This window comes from Corvus kubaryi, unplaced genomic scaffold (genome assembly GCF_017639235.1).
Source record: "Corvus kubaryi isolate FWS band 111438036 unplaced genomic scaffold, C.kubaryi_AGA036_p1.0 37308, whole genome shotgun sequence".
In the NCBI taxonomy this organism is placed as follows: Eukaryota; Metazoa; Chordata; class Aves; order Passeriformes; family Corvidae; genus Corvus; species Corvus kubaryi.
In genome coordinates, this window is record NW_024581096.1 from 8,457,930 (window position 1) to 8,476,551 (window position 18,622).

Here is an 18,622-nt window from a genome sequence, read left to right on the forward strand (position 1 = left end):
ATGGCTGGGTTGAGCTGTGTGGCAGTCCATGGCTGGGTTTAGCTGTGTGGCAGTCCATGGCTGGGTTTAGCTGTGTGCCAGTCCATGGCTGGTTTAGCTGTGTGGCAGTCCATGGCTGGTTTAGCTGTGTGGCAGTCCATGGCTGGTTTTAGCTGTGTGCCAGTCCATGGCTGGGTTTAGCCGTGCGGCAGTCCATGGCTGGGTTTAGCTGTGTGCCAGTCCATGGCTGGGTTTAGCTGTGTGGCAGTCCATGGCTGGGTTTAGCTGTGGCAGTCCTTGGCTGGGTTTAGCTGTGAGCAGTCCATGGCTGGGTTTAGCTGTGAGCAGTCCATGGCTGGTTTTAGCTGCCTGCGGCTCTGGGACAGTTCCTCCCACCCAACGACCCAGGGTCCGTGCCGCGGCATTGGGAAAGGGAGGGGCAGGGGTCCCGGCCCGGCCCAGCGGGGCCCGGAGGCTCGGAGCCCCCCCACCTTCCAGCAGGCGAGCTCCGACCAAAGGTGAATCATGCTTTCCATGCGGTTTAAATATGTAAATTGTGAGAAGCGTCATTAGTCTAAAAGACTGTCCATCAACTCAGGTTCAACCCGCTACATGTAGTAATTGTGCAAAAGGTGTTTATTTGTGTAGTCTTCAACAACAGATCACTCAAGACTCAGAAGCCACATAAAATCTGACTGCAATGATGAAATGTTCAGATCAAATCTCTGAAGAGAGACCCTAGGTGATTACCTGGGGTGACTTCAATGTCAGCAAGAGCTCTGATAGGGAACCAGTCAGCTTTTGGAAAGTGCATCTAGTGGATCTGTCTTGTTCCTTTATTCCCATTAGGCATTGTGTTTAATGAGGTTAACTTGTTAAAAAAAAGTTACTAAATGTAGACTTTTCTTTGAGAGACTATATAATGGTAAACTCTGTGAGAGGTACTTAAACATTAGGCTTGCTGTGCACTAACAGTTTTCTCTTTCAAACAGGTTTTTTTTTTTTTCAAAATACCTTAGCATAATAAAATAACCATGTTAAAATTAACAATTATGTAATATTAATTTATTTTATCAAAAACAATGGAAAAAATCTAGACACGATGGTCCCTCATCCACCTTTCATTGTTAAAATGGATAGCATTAAAACTTAAAATCTAAGTTGATTCTGTATATTTTTCTGCAGAAAAATTTTAGCCTTCAGGCACAAGTGTGAATTTAAATATTTTGAAAAAGATATAAATCAAAGAACCCAAATAAGACCATGAAAGAACACTTTTTTTTCTTACTATATTTCCTCTTTTTTAATACTGCCTGTATGTCTATTTTGTCTTTTTTTTCTCAATCTCTCACTTTTTTAATCACACAGGGTATCTGTAGAGACTTCCTGAGTATTCAGGAATGTGAACAAATCATGCTTGTGTGTAAGCAAGCATACTCTCACTTTTTCTAACAATGATAGCCATGTATTTATCAGTTGTCGAACACAGAAAAATAGAATAATTCAGCATATGAATAACTCAGCTCTAGGCAGTTTTATGTACTAAGCCAAATAAACATAGTGCTTTTGAAGAGAGACTATCGTGTGCAAATTTCCAAAGTAATTTCTTTACAATGTTGATTTTTTTTTTTTTTGTCCATATATGTCTTTTTACCAGGCAGCTAAATTCTTAAATTCTGATGATGATTTTTAAGGCCAATTATTAAGATTATGATCCTGGTATGTTCTTTGTACCTGCCCAGCCATCTTTTTTTTTTTCTTTCTTTTTTTTTTTTTTAATTAGGCTTTTAAAACTCTAAAAGATATCTTCTGTGTGGTTTTGAGTGGCAGTAAGATTTTAACTGCAGACTTCATTTGCACTTCCCACAAGAAAGGTTTTCTATAATTTCGTTCAATTATCCGTATAATTTTTAAAATCATTTGTCAATATTATGAAGCATTGATTTAGACCACAAATCACTGATTCCTTACTGGAAGAATAATTAACTCGCATATATACTTTTAGATGTTATTTCTTGGATTTTTATGTCTCTGTGTTATTATGATATATGAGTGACTTGATTGTATTTGCTATTACAAGATTTTCATAGGAACAAATGGATTTCTTGTGTTTAGGGCTTTAAGCATTCAACTCATGAACAGTTCCAAATTTCACACAATATTAGCATTAATCAACTACCTTGAATTGTACTGATAGTGTTGGGGTTTTTTTGTAACTATTGACCTATGAACTCTTCAATTAATTTACTATAAAAAGCAGAATTCAGATTGCGATACGGTATGAAATTTTACATATTTTATTCACGTTATATCTAATCTTAACAACTCAAATCTATAAACATTAAAGCAATGTGCCTCATAAAGCAACATTTCTTGGGCTTTTTAAAAGGAAGGTATTGCATGCTATTAAAATAAAGCATTGAGAACCAGTTTCATCTCAGAAGTTTTATTCCACAGGAAATTTAACATAATTACTAATTTTCAATTCCTTGCACATTATTGCCATGTTTGGAAGATTAACCTCAACAGCTTCAGAAAGACATCAGCTTAAATTCCCCAGAAGAAATATTCTTCATTATTTCTATTGTTTTCAGTGAGATCATTACACTGCCATATTATAATTAGGACAATTGATTTGAAGCTCAGCTATGTGGCAGTGTGACCTGGGGAGAAGGCATCATGTAAAAAAGAACTGTGGTTAATGAACCATCCACTTAAATCTCAAAGTGATACTTTTAGGAGGAGTTAGGATCATGCAAGAGAAAAGTTTCTTTTGCTTTCCTACACACACTTTCTTTTGCTTCCCAAACCTGGTTCTGGCTGAAACAAGAGGAGCTACTTGAAATATTTGCCCCATGTTATGACAGACACATCTAGGGAAAAAACTGTTTTACAGCAATAGTTTCAGATACAATTTTTGTAAATGTGAAAACTTTCAAGTTTCTGTGTACATCTAATCTTTTGGTACTTCATGAGTTATCAAAAAGTATCTGATTTCATGTTTTATTTACAGAGATGGGAAGATAAAAATATTACTACCTTAAAAAAAATGAAAAAAAAGAAGGTCAAGAATATACTGAGTTTGAAAGAAGTTGGTTACATGCGTCCTATTTGTACAATGATGATTGTACATATGTTGGATATGCTGTTGCTTTCTATGTGTTTCTAAATGCATAGAAAACATTGTAGCTGCTTTGGTTTTTTTCATTTTGATTGAATTATGCTGTTAGATTCAGGAGTCTGGGGACTGGATCGTGTCCCACCGATTTCAGTCTAAGGTACAGTCAGGGCACTGCCCTGTTCCCTCTCCTAAATACCTGTCTCTGAGGAAAAGACCTAGTGTGCTGAGGGTAGAGTGTAATTTCCTCCAAAGTTATGCCTTAAAATGGGAGATAAAAATGGGTTCAGGGTTTGAGAGACTTGAATGATCAAAAATGTTGTAGAATTAATTTTATCAGGCATGCATTTTTTGTGAAGACTTTGGTACTGCCTAAGGTTCTCCCTGTATTGTCTTGGCATTTAGGTATATTTTATGGTAGATTTCTTTTTAAATGTAAGTCTGGTATTTATTACTTTTTTCAGATTCACTAAGGATGAAAACTGCTCGTGTAAGTCTGTTAAAATTAGGGAACATAGACTTCAGAATCTGATACTAATTTCTAAACATGCAGTCAGGTATCTGATGTTTGAAAAGTTGCAAGCAGTGATATTTTTTAGGATTCACATTTCTTGTTCAACTGCCTTTTTGGCGTAGTGGGAATCCCTGCTGTGGTGAAGAGTGATGGGAAATATCTTATTTCTCTTCTCTTGTTGCTGCCAAAGTACATCTTCACATTAATAAAAGAAACAATTCCTCTTGCTCAGCTAGTAAGAAAAATCTTAAATAATAATTTTGGCCATTTAGAAACTGGCTATATCTCCTAGCTGCCTTCTTTGTAAGATATAATAATTATGAAAAATAATAAATGTCCCTTCTAGCTCAGTTCCATGCTCAGAGGTCTCCAGCTTGAGTTCAGTGATGCTGTCAGTGAAGATACTTGACCCATCAAGAAGCTTGAGCTGAAGTTCAGGTGATGCTGATGTTTGAAATAATGTTGAAGTGGGAATAGACCTACACATCAAGCTGCCAAAGCTGTCAATCTCTATGTTCATGTACATTTCCAGTATTATTTGCCATATGGTCACACTCAGTTTGGTACTATGACTTAAGGAGAAAAGTTTCAGCTGAACTTTGTCACAGAGGCATGCTGTTAGTATTGCATGTGTATGTCTTTCTGACAGCTGTGAAATGTTTTTTGTTTTACTTTGCTTCACTTAAGATAAAAGCTTAGCCTAATAAGTTACTTTGTGTCATCAGTGTAAGTGATGAATGAGACCTCCACCTCTGTAGAAACAAGTGAGAATTTGCACTGGTTATTTTATTTCAGAATCCTGGATACTTTGTCATTTGCTTGCTTTTTTCATTGTGGAGATAAAGTGACTGCTGCTCTCTATTTAGATGTCGGGACAGGTCCCACACATTTATGACACAAGGATAGAAAAACCATACATTATGATAGGGAAGGCATGCCCTCTGTGTGAGAATTGATATTTAGTATGGCATTGGCCAATTTACAGCAGAAAATAAATATTGCAGAATTTATATGTGGTAAATAAATATTGCTTCCTGGTTATACATTACCCTTTCAAGTCTTGCCTAAATATTCCTTCAGCAAATTAGTTACATTAATGCTGTCAGGTTTAACCTGTCATTTTTCTATTTTGTTGTGCTGTTCTTTTTGATCAGCAGAAGCTGGCTTCTATTTGTACATTTCCTTGAATTGGAATAAATGAGACTCCTATTATAAAACCTAATGTCAGATTGACTCCGTCTAGAAAGTAACAAATTTTAAAGGTCACATAAAACAGGCCATTCTCAGCTCTTTTTTTCTGAATATGTTTGATTAAAAATAGTTTGCTCTGTTTATTAAATCACTGTTTTCCCTTTAGGGCCAGCTAAAGCAGAAGCAGATCTTTGCATTTGTCATCATCTTAAGGTCACAAATACAATTGGATTAGATAATGATATATACCTTTTCCCACTACTGAATTATCAGTGATGAATTATTTATCATAAAGTTAGGCAGACATATCAGGAGTCAGTTGAGTGTAAAATGTTACCCTGAGGGCATAGCCAGGCATTTCAATCAATGCATGTTTACCTCTACTTGTGCAGACATATTTCCAGTGTAGAGTGTGGTAACCTGCAACTCTGAAAGAAACTGGTTTTGGTAGGAGCTGAATCAGACCTATGGTATCCCAAGTGATATTTATGAAGAATATCTTTTGAAGCTGACTTGTCAAATATGAAATGGATAAACAAAAAAGCCATGGTTGCCTTTCATTGTTTAAAGAAGATTGAGAGATGGATGCTCAAAAAGAGGTGTTGTACTCTCCCTTTTATATTACTTTATTTCCAGGGGAACTTTGTTGCAAGTACTATCTTAAAAGTAAACATTCAGCTCAGGTAGGAAAATTCAGATCCTACAGTTTATGATCTCTGTTTAGTTGGTGCTCTGAGGGATAAACCTAATAATTTTGGGCTGACTCAGAGACTGAAAAAAAAAAACCAAAACCTTGTCACTTTTATAACTGTTATTTTGCCCTGCAGTCTAGCCTGGAGTTTCACTGTTGCTCTAAGTGCAGGTTTCAGCGTGCCTTCCAGAGCTGCACATGTGTGGCTCTCCCTGTTTCCCCACTGTGGCTGTTTAACATTCCAGGCTCCACACACAGCTCACTTGGTGCAAGTGCCATTTCATACTGCCCAAGGCATGGTGCAGATCTTAGTTTGAAGACTAAACCTAAGAGAGCTTTGCGGTGCTAAGCACCCTTAGTACTTCTGAGGAGTGGAAGAGGTGTCTCATGACGCCTCATGAACTCAATGATCTGAGATTTGAATTAAGTTTTTCTAAGAAATTTTTTCATTTAATCAGAATTAAATTCTGATAATTTATATTAACCAATATTTATATAAACTGAATCTAAAAATCAAAGGCAGTGGAGTCACCATCCCTGGAAGTGTTCAAAAAACTACCGGATGTGGCACTTGGTGCCATGGACTAGATGGCATGGTGGTGTTTGGTCAAAAGCTAGACTTGCTGATCTTCGAGGTCATTTCCATCTTTTTTGTGGTTCTATGATTGTATGATTCTGAATGGAACTAAAAATCACAACTGAACAAATATTTACATGCCAGTTATCAGAAGGCAGAAGAGGTAACCTATGCATTCCACGACAGCAGTTCAACAAATTTTGTGTTCACTTAGTTAAACTATATGTGTGCTGTTAATTGAATATGACAGCCCTCAAATACAGTTAAGCATGTGGGCTGGTAAGACTGGAATAGTTTTTCTGTCTCAAGCTCAGAAATCAAAGTTAGCAGGACCAGTTTGATATATACACTCCATTATAAATGTGAGGAAGGAACAGCCTGCTTTCTGCTTCTTACATGGGAATAAAAGGAGTCATTAATAAAGTGTGAGTGAAAACTGAGATAAAACATGTGAAGTCTGACTTCTTCAGCAATTTCTTATTCCCTGTGAGCAATACTGTGCCAAAATAATGGAAACTGTTAACCTGTGGTTCCATTTCAGCCATTGTCAGAGGCATTGTCAGTTATTCAGGAAAAAATTTAAGGTTTCCAGGCTATTGATAAAAGCTTGTAAAATTAATTTAGGAAGAAATTATGAGTTCTTAGAAGCAAGTTCACAGGCTAAAATTTTAGTAAACATTTTTCAAGTGTATGGAAACTGTGAAAAATGGCAGTATTATAGCCAAACATAAGCAGACAAACATGATAATAAAAACTATCATGTGTAATTGAAATGAAGCTGAGTAGTAATGAGCTGAGTAGTAATGAAAAGGAGAAATATTTATGAAATCTTTCCTATTATATGAAACAAAACTGTGGGAAGAGTTTTTTCTCAGGAGAATTGTAATTTTTTCTCAGGTGCAGTAATCTTAAGTAATTCTATTAATTTTTTAGAAAAGCATTGTCCAAAATTTACAGCTCTTCCTGGTTAAACCTAAATATTTAGGTATGAAATTAAGAATCTAATAAATAAATAAATAAAGCAGCCAGATTTTCAAACATGTTTTGCAGTTGTAATTTCTGCTTATTTCCATGGTATTTTTGCATGGTATATGTTTAATGATAGCCATTTGTATTTATCTGCATGAGTGAATGAGCTTAACTTTAGTTGTGTGCAAGTCTTTGAGTTCTTTTTGTTATTAATAGTATTGTTATATTGTTATTAATAGTAATAGTTTTGTTAAGAAATTCATTGAAACAGAGAGATTTGAGCACACATCTGTACTGCAGAATCAAGGTGAATTGATTTGTGGTCTTAGATTTGCTGGAGGTCCAGCTGATGGGCAAGCCACCATTTGCTCAAATGCATGGCATTAGTTTCCTGTGCTCCAGTTTATCTCTGAGAAAACTACACATATCTCCTAGGAGTTTTTATGTGGTTTAGCTCATTAATACAGAAATTGTAATTTGCGATTACCAAAAATAAGTTATAAAAATATGACTTCTTTTGCTACTCTTGTTTCAATGTATCACAATCAATTCCTGAACGGGAGAACATTAAACATGCAATGTATGACTTCAGTCCACAGGGCATTTTGGTTATTAGTTTAAAAAAAATCAACACATCCCACCCCTCCCACCCACAAGTATAAATATGTCAATACAATACTATGGGCAAATATTTTTGTTTACGTTGTACAATGTATGCTTGCAGTATTTAATTTTTTTTCCAATGAAATATGCATTTCCATAAATTCCTTCGTGAAAAAAAACCTGCTGTTATTTGCTGGAAAGTGAATATGCAGAGATTATTTTTAAAGGTTTTTCCAACACTTGCTTAAGATTTTTGTGTTGAAGTTAACTTCTTTAACACAGAGGCATCACAGTTATTTGGATAGACTACACAAATATTAGACTATATAAGCAAAAGATAAGTGATAAAAGAATGGTATGTTTGAAATGCTGATAAAATATTACCATGTTATGCAATCTAGATAACATCCTGGATATGTTCAAGCATTTTTAACATGGAGCACTAAGCTTCACAGAAACTACTTCTGGAGCAGTTTCAGAAATGATGGAAGTTTGCAGTGTTTTACACAGACTGTTGCAATATTTTCCTTTGATGGATTTGGTTTCATACAAAATTTTCAACATTTTAGCATTCTTGGAATATGTGACCATTTCTTCAGAGGCACACTGATAATGAAAAGGCTTTGAAGAAAACAGTGACAAGATGCAATGGTCCTCGAAAAGCCCAAGCCCAACAGCACAGTGCCTAAGCCCATTGTTGAAGAGGCCGAATGAGGATTCAGGAGTCTTGGGTATATGTGACTGCTTGGTTTGGACTCTGAAGAGTTTTGACAATCAGGTCTTTCTCTGGGTCTCTTACAGTAAAGCCTAATGGGAAATATGAAGGAAAATTTCTGACACTTTCCATGTGATCAGAAATTATCTGCTATTTGCAGTTGTAGTATAGGAACCATGCGGACAAAGTACAACCTAAATGAGTGCTAGTATTCCAAACCAGTAGTAATCCTTGCCATTTTTTCCAGTTCTTCAAAAGAAGATTATTTCAGTGCACACATCCACTCTTTTGGTTCATAACAGCTACTGAAATTGAAGCTATTGAAATAGCTGTAACATAAACACATTTCTTAGCAAGAAAAATGTGTAATAGTGACACTTCCTTACTGTTTACGGTATCTCCTAAATATCAGTGTTATCTTCCCAATTTTGACAGCAGCTAGATGGTATTTGGATAGGATTTATGTTACAAGCATCTGTTTCCAATGACTGTTGAACTGGAATTTGGAATATATTCTCTTTAAATCCCCTAAACTGAAAACATGTTTTGTACATAGTGTTAATATTTGAGGTATGTTTCTAATATGCAGATTTTGCCTTTTGGAACTCAAAACATAGACTGCCATTTTCAAGCAATGACCAACTCCCACTAACAGAAAGTTGAAGACATCACAATGTGCTCTCCATATTTGCATTTGTCATATATAAATTCATTTACAATGTGGGTACTTAATTTTTGCTTTTAGTTTAGATATGTAAAGGTTAGGACACAAACATTCCCTCTTTCATGTGTGAATTCTTTTATTTACAAACACAAAATGTCATGTGCCAGTATGCCCATATACCTCTAGCAATCTGATGTCTTCAGTCCTAAATCCTGTGATTTCTATGTCTAGCCACACTATTAAATAGTGTTTTATACTTCCGTGAAATACCAACTGGCCATTCTTCAGCTTCTAAATATAGCTCCTTCATAGTGAAAATCATGCATATTAAAATGTTTCTATATATATTTATATGTTTATATATTTACTTTTAGTTGATTGAATTGTGTAAAAAGTACAGAATATGTCTGTATTTATAGACTGGAAGTACATTAAAACCAATAGTAGAGAACTACTAAATGCATTTTTTTATGATATTTGGCAGCTGACTGCTGCTTTTCATGAAAATTCTGTCCTACAAATTTTCCCATGAAAAACCTCTGTTGTTTTTGAGAATTTTATATGTGATTTACTGTAAGATGCTTTTCAGATGCAGATAGTTTGTGTCTTAAGAATGGAGGAATGCTTTGAAATCCAACTTACTGTATTAGTTTGATATGAACATACATACTACAGATGTAGTAGCCACAGAATTATCAGTATTTTAGGGAAATGCCAATGATTAAGAGCTATACACTACCTTTTTGTCATTTTTGATTGGGGAACTGGTATATGCAAATTGGATTAATAGTACAGAAGTAGAAACCAAAAAATGTAACACTGCTGGTATTGTTTCTTCACTCAGATTTTTGTGCATTTAAAGCAAAAGTGAATCTTCTAAAGGGGTCATTAAATCTCCCACTGCTTTTGGGTATTTAAATACCAAGTTCATAGGCAACTAACGGTGTCACTAGCTTTACCCAAATATTTTTTAATTTGTGAATCTTGCTTCAATTGAAAGGAGTTGGAGTCTTTAAGAAAACACTTTAGTGAGTGACTTCTAGCCAATATATGCCTTTTTCAGCAGCTTACATAACACTGGCATGCATCCAAGAGCCAGGTGTGTCAGTATGGTTCTCTGTTGAAATTAATGTGCTCAAATTAATGATCCTTCCTTAGAAACCTCAGCTTTTTTAGAAGTTCAGGATGACACTTCTTTAACTTGCCTGATGAGAATAAAATGAGTTTTATTTCTGATTTGCAACATGTACATCACCTGTAATTTTTGTCTGCAGATTTTCCACATGACATACGATCTGGCCAGTGCAGTGGTGAGAATCTTTAATCTGATTGGAATGATGCTCCTGCTGTGCCACTGGGATGGTTGTCTACAGTTTTTAGTACCATTACTCCAGGATTTCCCACCAGATTGCTGGGTGTCCCTAAACGGTATGGTTGTAAGTATTGTTCATTTTTCATTGTGCTTTCTAAACATTATTTTTCTAAACAGTTAGCTTCAGAATTTAGAGTAAAAACACATGCCTAGTAATATGCTGCCCTGCAATTTATTCAAGGTTACTCTCATATTTTGTTGGCTCACTTGCTAAAGTTTGTTCTGTAGTCCTCATGGTCAATAAAATTATATTGACTCGTTGTCAGTAAATGAGCCAGAAAATGCTTTCAGTTTTAAAGTCAGTATAATGTATTAACCCTTATTCACTAAAAACAGCCACCCAAAGGAAATACGGAAACACTCAGTTCACCAGTGCTTCCAGTTTAGGCCATAGTTTCAGAATGCTACTGAAGGTAGATTATTGGCGTTAGTTTCATCTAATGTTTTCCTCAGTTTGTAAACTTCTGAGTTACGTAATGATCCATTGTTCCCAACACACAGATCAAGATTTTTCCACGTAAAATAAGATAAATAGACTCAGCTGTGTGATAATTTTCTGTGTGAGAACAGACTGTTCAAGGACAGAATGTGACTGTGTGTTATTTATAAGGACAGGTAATGACTTTCTACTTAAAGGACAATGGCTGTGAAAAATACAAATTTTTTATCAAGTCAGATAATGCAGCAGTATATAGAACATTTTTGTAGTAAATACAGTGAAATTGTCGGAATGGGCCTATAGCCAAAAAAAAAAGCCCCAAGAAGCTCCCTTATTGGTAATCTGAAAATATGTGTCTCTCTGGTTTTTGTAATCTTAGGATCTATTAACCATCACCTTTACTGTAGATGGGCATCTTGCTCAGTCTCACATATTCCTACTGTAGAATCATAACAGTATTTGTTCCTTTAGGAACATGGTACTGCACATTAATGTTGGAGCTCCTTGACTAAGATTGTCAGTCATGCAGACAAGTATTTGCAGTCATCAGGCAACATCTTTAATGATAAGCAGCATGTTTGCTGACATCTCATTGTGCCTGCTTTTCTAAAAAAAATACTGACATATCTTCAAAAATGGGATTGCTGCAATAAAAGTAGGTCACCGCAGTGCTGACTGGCACATCTTTCCATTCTGCTATATTCTGTGTTCTGCTTTCTAACATCTTCCATTCACATTTGCAAAGCGTAAATTTTCTATCAGCTTTTTAAAGATCTGGATGAAAATCATGCTAGCGCGTGAAAGGAAGCCTTGGATTACACTTAATTGAAGTATTTAACTTTTAGAAAACACTGAACTATTAAATTCTCTCTGCTCCTTATGAGCTACATTCAGTCTTAAGTAAGCTGTACATGCTATGCACATGCTCAGAGCTTTCTTTCTGCCTACCAACATTCAGGGCTTTTTTTTATGGAAACAATACTCTCTTTCTACTGTCCACATAATCTTGGAAAGATCTTTTCTGAAAGTTGCACCTATAAAATTTTTCTGACAGCAACTAAATTGTTTATGTTGAATGAACATTGAGGAGAAATTTCAATATAAAGTTCACAGCATAGACAGTCTTTTAGGCCAGTGGCAAGCGAAAGAATGGTGGGCTGCCAACCTGCAATCAGGAGCATATTTGCCACTGTTAGGCAGAACATCTAGCTAGACCTTTCTTCTGACTGTGTCATGGTGTTACAAGACATTTCTTGATTGTTTTCCAGGCTCTGGGAATGAATTCTTTAGCACTGAAAATAGACCCGGAAGCTGCCATGGAATATCAGTCCTCTAAAATGATAGAGATAACAGAAGGATGTTGATGATAATGATGATGGTTATGTGCTTTTCTGGTGTATTCAGAGTCTAACTGACAGTTGACTTTGGAGTTTGGAAGGGTTTCATGTTCCTGGTACTGCAAGAGCTTTGGCAAGAGGGAAACCTTACTCTCCCAGAATGCTGTAGAATATTAACAATTTAATCTACTCTGAATTTTAACCTTTGTTACTGAAATGACTGCACCAGGTACTGGGGCTTGGACGAAAAGTAAAATTTTGAACTTGTTCATTGCAATCATTGGCTTGCTTGGAGACTTACTCAAACCGATGTGTGCTCACCCAGAAAAAGTCAGTTTTTCCACAATATAAGTCAGTGGTGAGTCAAAGCATTTGCAGGTAATCTGATGATAAAGGAAGTAAGGACGTCAGAAGGATGACATGCTGTCTCCTCAACTGACACAGCCCAGCCTACTCTTCCAGTCCACAGTTCCTTTCTGTCTTGCACATTAGTTGCTTGAGGCTGCAGAATGCAAGAACTTTTAAAAGCCTTCTCTTGAAAGCTGTTTCTTCTGTTTTTGAACTGATACACAAAACTACCCAAATTCCACAGGCATGCTCATGGTTTTAATTTATAAATACGGTAAAGGAAAATAACACAGATTTAGTTTAATGTCACAGAGGAATAGGAAAATGAACCCAAGTTGCACGTTGCTTACTAGCTCTCTGAACGACGTGACTGAATGCAATTAAAACAAAACAAATTAGTTGGATTTTTATCTTTGAAAGGTTAATAAAAACATCATAGTCCAACACAAAGAAGACTATAAAATGGAAAGCCCTATCTGTAAAAGGGGATAAGATCACCACTGGTTAGTACTGTACCAACCTACAGCATAAGTAGTTCAACAAAATTGTTCAGATCCCATTGGCGTACTCTCTTCCATAATAGTAATTATTATGAGCCCATATTGCATCTGTACGCTAAGCTTGACCTTCTTGGCCAATTCCTAACATAGGCCCTCATCTTGCTATGAAATGACTGCCAGAGCTGACCTCTTCCAGAATATCAGTGTACTGGTCATTAAAAATAAGAACACTGGTAAATATAAAATGAAAGTAAGTAGCAGCTCTTTTCCCCCCACACTTTAAGTCACATTCCAGCCCTTATTACAAACAAAATAAGAGTCAATTACTTGTAGGAGGGAATATAGCTCTTTGAAGCCGTTCCTAGTTTTTTTGACACCAGGATTTTTTCATTCCTAAAGAAGGTCTTTTCTGAAGAAGTTTCACAGACTTTCTTAACGATGCTGCCTAATTTCTCCTTGGCTCAGAAAGCCTATTATCTTGTGTAATTTATCCTCAGCTTTCCGATTTGCATTGCTTTAGACTGGTGTATTTCCATAATGACTCATAGACTAAACATTTTTGTCATGCCTCAGAGTTTGAGCCAGTAGTTCCTTAGAAAATTAGGAGTAAAACTTGCAGTTGAAACTAGGTATACACAAAACCAGAAAAGCACAGTGGTCTTCTGCCATACTCAGTCTGTGCAAACTCAGATTCTGCATTCAGTTTCAGGCGCAGTAATTCCAAAACCGGTCTGTGAGTCCCAGCTGATGAACTCACCTAGTCAGGTCTTGTATGGAAAGGGTTTCTAGGCAAGTACAGATGAGCAATGACACTGATGCCATCTGGCCATCTAAACATCACAGCCTTCAATAAAGCATCCCTTGCAGCAGATCATTACTAACAGTATCTGAAGATTCCCAGCCTGTATTTTCCTGTCTGTATTTGCAATAATTAGTTGTATGGTTAGGAGAACACATGATCCCTTAAGCAAGGTATTTACCTGGCCTTCACAGTTTTTTTTATTTATAATGTTCTATTAATGAGATAAAAGTAGCAGAGAGGTTTAGAATTTAACTTGAACGGTGAGTTTTTTAAAAGTCAAAAGGGTCTGTAAAGCTTTTGGAAAGGCCTTACTTTTCTGGCATTTCCCCTTGCAGTCAGACGATGTTTGCTCAGCAGGAACCCTTCAGGTACTCTGATTTATTTTGTTTTGTCTTTTCCTTTCTGTCCTTGCAGTTGGATTGTTTGCAGCTCTCAGGGTGTTTTAGGTTTGGATTTAGTAACCCGGGGTTTTGTATTGTACTGATGCCCCTTTGTGTCTCATAATTTCCTCAGGGCAAAGGAAATCAGACCTTCATCTCTGATAGTATCAGCATTGCTAGTAAAAGAATTTGGGAATTTCTGCTGTAGAATCTGGTAGTCTCTCTCATTATAAAATGAATTACTTAAATGAATATTCGATAGGGAAATTCAGAAGGGCAGGAGATGGTGAGGATTTATAATGCCCTAAGAACTATGCTAACATATATATAATATATAAAAAAGCTATTTAGTATACCACCCAAAACTATAATTCTCAACATTTCTTACTAATGAACACCATTTTCAATGACACAATCACTTTTTTTTTTTTCCCCAGTAAGATCTCTGTTTTACTTAGTGGAACTCAAGGATTTCATTATAGTCATTTGATGTGTTATTCTGCATTGGGTTTTGTCCTTTTGGATAATGTATCAGCTTAGCATCTTCTTCCCTATAGTTGGCAATTAGGGAAGCCAATTTTCTCATGAGATTTTTTCTTCATTTGATCATTATGTGATAGCCATCATTTAGAGCGTCACAAATGTTTCTGAATACCTTTTTATTATTATAAAATATCACAGGGTCACATTTAAAGCATTAGATTCCTCTGATTTCATTTGCAATGCTGAGCAATAAAAGCTTATGTAAATCAAATCCCATAGTCTTATATTAGGTACTTAAAAAGTATGGACCATATGGGAATCATCTGATTACTAGAGGCACTGAGGATCAGATGAGGTATGCTACTATTCTAATGTATTTTATAGTAATATATTTATGTTAATGTGTGTCTATTTAGTTAGTGCAATGCTTGTTGGAACAGATAAAAGTGCAATTACTAATCAGAGATAGACTGGGATCAAAATTAGTGGAATCGCCCAAGTCAGATACTCTGTTTGCAATGCAATTTGGAAATATGGTAATACTGGTAACAATATGTAACTGACATTCTTAGGACTAAGACACACATATTTTTGAATCTACAGTGAATAATTACATTGCTTCCATTATGTGCAGCTGTTCAGAATTCAGCTACTGGTCTCTCCTGCCCTGAGCAGTGACCTAGTCACTGAGGTCAGTCTGCTTCCTCCTGCATTAAGATGATGAAGTAATGACCTGTTTCACTGGTCTGGCATGAAGTGATAGGCCTAAAAATATATTAGCTCGGGAGAATATATTAATTTGTGTGATTTGACAGTAAAAGAAGCTGCAGAGGAAAATCTTGTGGATGTGCTGTGCTAAATGGCAAGGTAGGTTTAATGCAGACTGAGGAGGTGCATTAACTGTGATACCAAAATTTTATGCCAAGCTAGTGGGGACTAGAGAAATATGGTATCTGAGGACACTGTTGATTTAATTCAGTGTGTTGTGATCAATGAAGAGAAAAACAAATCAGGTTCTCATTTTTACAACAATTGCTGAGGCTTTAGGAAGCCCACTTATGTTTTGGTTTATGCTTTTTTGTGCTCTCTGACAGGTTAGCAGGTCATCTGCTTTTGCAGGCCTAGAATGGGAAGTAGTAATAATTTTTCTGTACAACCTCCTTGCTTCCTTCCAACCTCCTTGGTGTAATATTTTGTATGTTTTTTGATGTCTTGTATACTTTGGACTGTGCATTTTTGTCAGTAGGTTTCTGATGTGCTTAGATAAAAACAGTTACTAGATTTCCTGTGCCTCAAAGTTATTGAGATTTTTTCCTGTATATTATTTCTACCATTAATGTCTTCTCAGATTATAAATTTTACTTTATTGTCTTAATGCCATGAGCTAATTCAGATGTAGAACCTTTAGAACTAAAAAATAAAGGTGGAAAATCAATTACAGTGAGGTTTAAAACTTTCTAAAAGTTTAACAATACGGAAAGTTATACTTGAATATTTGGATAATAACTACCTCAAAAGGGAAAATAATCTTTCAAAGAAGGTATTCCTGGTTGTAATCACACAACTCCACCAACTCTGAACATTGTTTAGCATTGCAAACTCAACTATTGTCATAAGCCCTTCCACCTAACCTTACTCTCACTAAAATGCTTAAAACTGATGTTGTAGTATTGATGTATTTACTTGATGCTGCTTGTGATACTTATTTCAGTAGATATTGGTGCTTAATGCAACCAAGAGGAAGGATCTAAATTAGGACACATGTTCGTGAGTGTTGACTGTAGCACTATCTTACTGATGTGATAATAGGTGCTAAAGAGGATGACTTCTGTAATGAATTAGTTGGCTGCCTTTCATGCTTCTGTTTCTTTCCGATAGAAAGCTGGTCTTCCTTATATGGGATGAGAATAATGAAACAATTATTTAGAGGGAGCATACAAAAACAAGTTGATAAAAGAGACTAACTAATTTCCACACTTTTTCTTTGTTTTCAAAAGAGCTGGTAGAAATATGTTAAGGAGGAGATGCAAGGAAGAACTTGCATGTTTGTCATCAAAATTTAGTTTCCGTGTTTCTCCCTCAAGAATCAACTGTCTTGGTTTAAAAGACAGGTGTCAGCTAAGGAAGGCAGGAGCCCCCCTTGGAATGGCCGATGCAAGCCCCCTTCCCTCCGAGTTACTGTAATTTTGAAATCAAGGGGCTTTTAGGCAAAGATGTGGGAAATAGGAATAACAGTTCTTTACTATTATATATCTATATGTGTAGAACCAGTCAAACAAACAGCAATAACTCTGGCAGTAACAGCAAACAATCCCAAACCCAGTCCCAGCCTTCTCGGCTGTCGGGCCCTTTCCCCTCGGGTGCAGTTCCGCTCGCAGCCGGCAGGGGCGCTGGCGGCTCCCGGTGAGCAGGGCAGGTGCGATGGTTCCCCCGCGGCTGCAGGGGGCGCTCCGGAGCGAGCTCGGGGAGCACGCGGCACCGGCGGCCTGGGATCCCGGGAAGGGATGGGACAAAGGAGCTTCACAAACCCCTGGGCAGCCGATCCTGGTGTCCGGCCGGACCCTCGGGAACAGCAGGCTGGAGCGGCAGGCTGGAACGGCAGGGAGGAGCACAAATCCGGGCGGCAGACACGATGTATCCAAGCGGGGAACCCCCCGGAGGTCTGGGCAGGCAGAGCGAGCAGGGCTACAGCACAGCAAAGGCTCCAAGGAACGGTGGGGCAGGGCGGCCACGGCCCGGCTCCGAGTGGGGCGGGGAAGGCGGCTTTGGGATCCTGGGGCTTCTCCAGCAGAAGGAAAAGCAGCCAAAGAAAGCAGCCTCTCTCATGAGACCGACTGCCCACACACCCAGGTGAAACAAAAGAGCAGCCAGATGCGCCCCACCCCATGGCCACCTCTTTTGTTTTTCTTAAGGACCCAGCCGTTTTCTCCCCTAGCAACACGAATGGGGAAAATTCCTTTAACAGAAAAAAAAAAACCCAAGAGAGCTCCTAAAACCCCAACATCAACACAACTCATAAATGCTTATGCTGCACTATACTGTGAAGGGATTTCTGGTAACTATAAACTGCAAAATATTTTATGTAAGCCTTACACTGGAAAGAATACAAGAAATTGCACATAATGTGGTGAAGTCTAGTGTTGTGTTTGATAGACATTCGAGGGAAAAATAACAGACTTCATAAAGTGTGCCATAAGCCATTTCTTTAGCAAAAAAATGTGAACTAAAGTAAAAACATAAATTGGACCTGTCATGTTTTAGGACTTTGTATCCCACATTTGCCCTGGAGTAAATATTGAGGAGGTGTTGTAAGCACCTCTCTGTTGTAGAAGAAAGTGTTCCCTTTGTTCTGGGGGGAGCTGGATCAGTCTACTTTGCTCTGTAAATTTAAAATGTTTTTCTGCGGGTAGTGGTACTCTGGTTTGAACTGGAATATAAATGTGAAACCATTATTCTGAAGTAGCTCTTCATGGATGGCCTTTTCTCTTGTGATTGGAGTATCCAAAAACTGAACTCTTGGAATATTTATGCCAGACCAGGTTTCCCAGAATAAATCCAGTGCAGATATATCCAGATGAATACCATTCATATACAGCTGTTCTTCAGTAAATCTTCCTCTTTTTAACTGCAAACCTTAATTAAAATGCACAGTCTAATTCTTGATCTGTATGATTTAAGACTGCACAAAAATGTGGTTTGCACAAGCTGCATATTTTTGTCAAGGGGTCATTATCACAATCAGATTTTCTCAAGAGCTCTGATTTTACTCCTATTAACTGTTGGGTTTTGGCATATCAAATTTGAATTTTCTACACATGGCTATTCAACATCTGACTCATTCTAATATTTAAAGTACATCTGGAGAGAAGCCTCTGTTGGGATGCAATTAGGCATAAAAAAATGGCCATCTTAAATTGCACATTTAGAATGCTTACATTTC

General features: G+C 37.1%; 1 protein-coding gene across 1 annotated transcript in view; it reads left to right on the top strand.

The window, feature by feature from the left end:
• HCN1 (hyperpolarization activated cyclic nucleotide gated potassium channel 1) overlaps positions 1 to 18,622 on the top strand; it is a 204,277-nt gene that overhangs the window by 98,850 nt on the left and 86,805 nt on the right. The window contains exon 3 of the mRNA XM_042028383.1: positions 10,296 to 10,457. Coding sequence (XP_041884317.1) covers positions 10,296 to 10,457 — 162 coding nt within the window. The remainder of the gene's footprint in view (positions 1 to 10,295; positions 10,458 to 18,622) is intronic.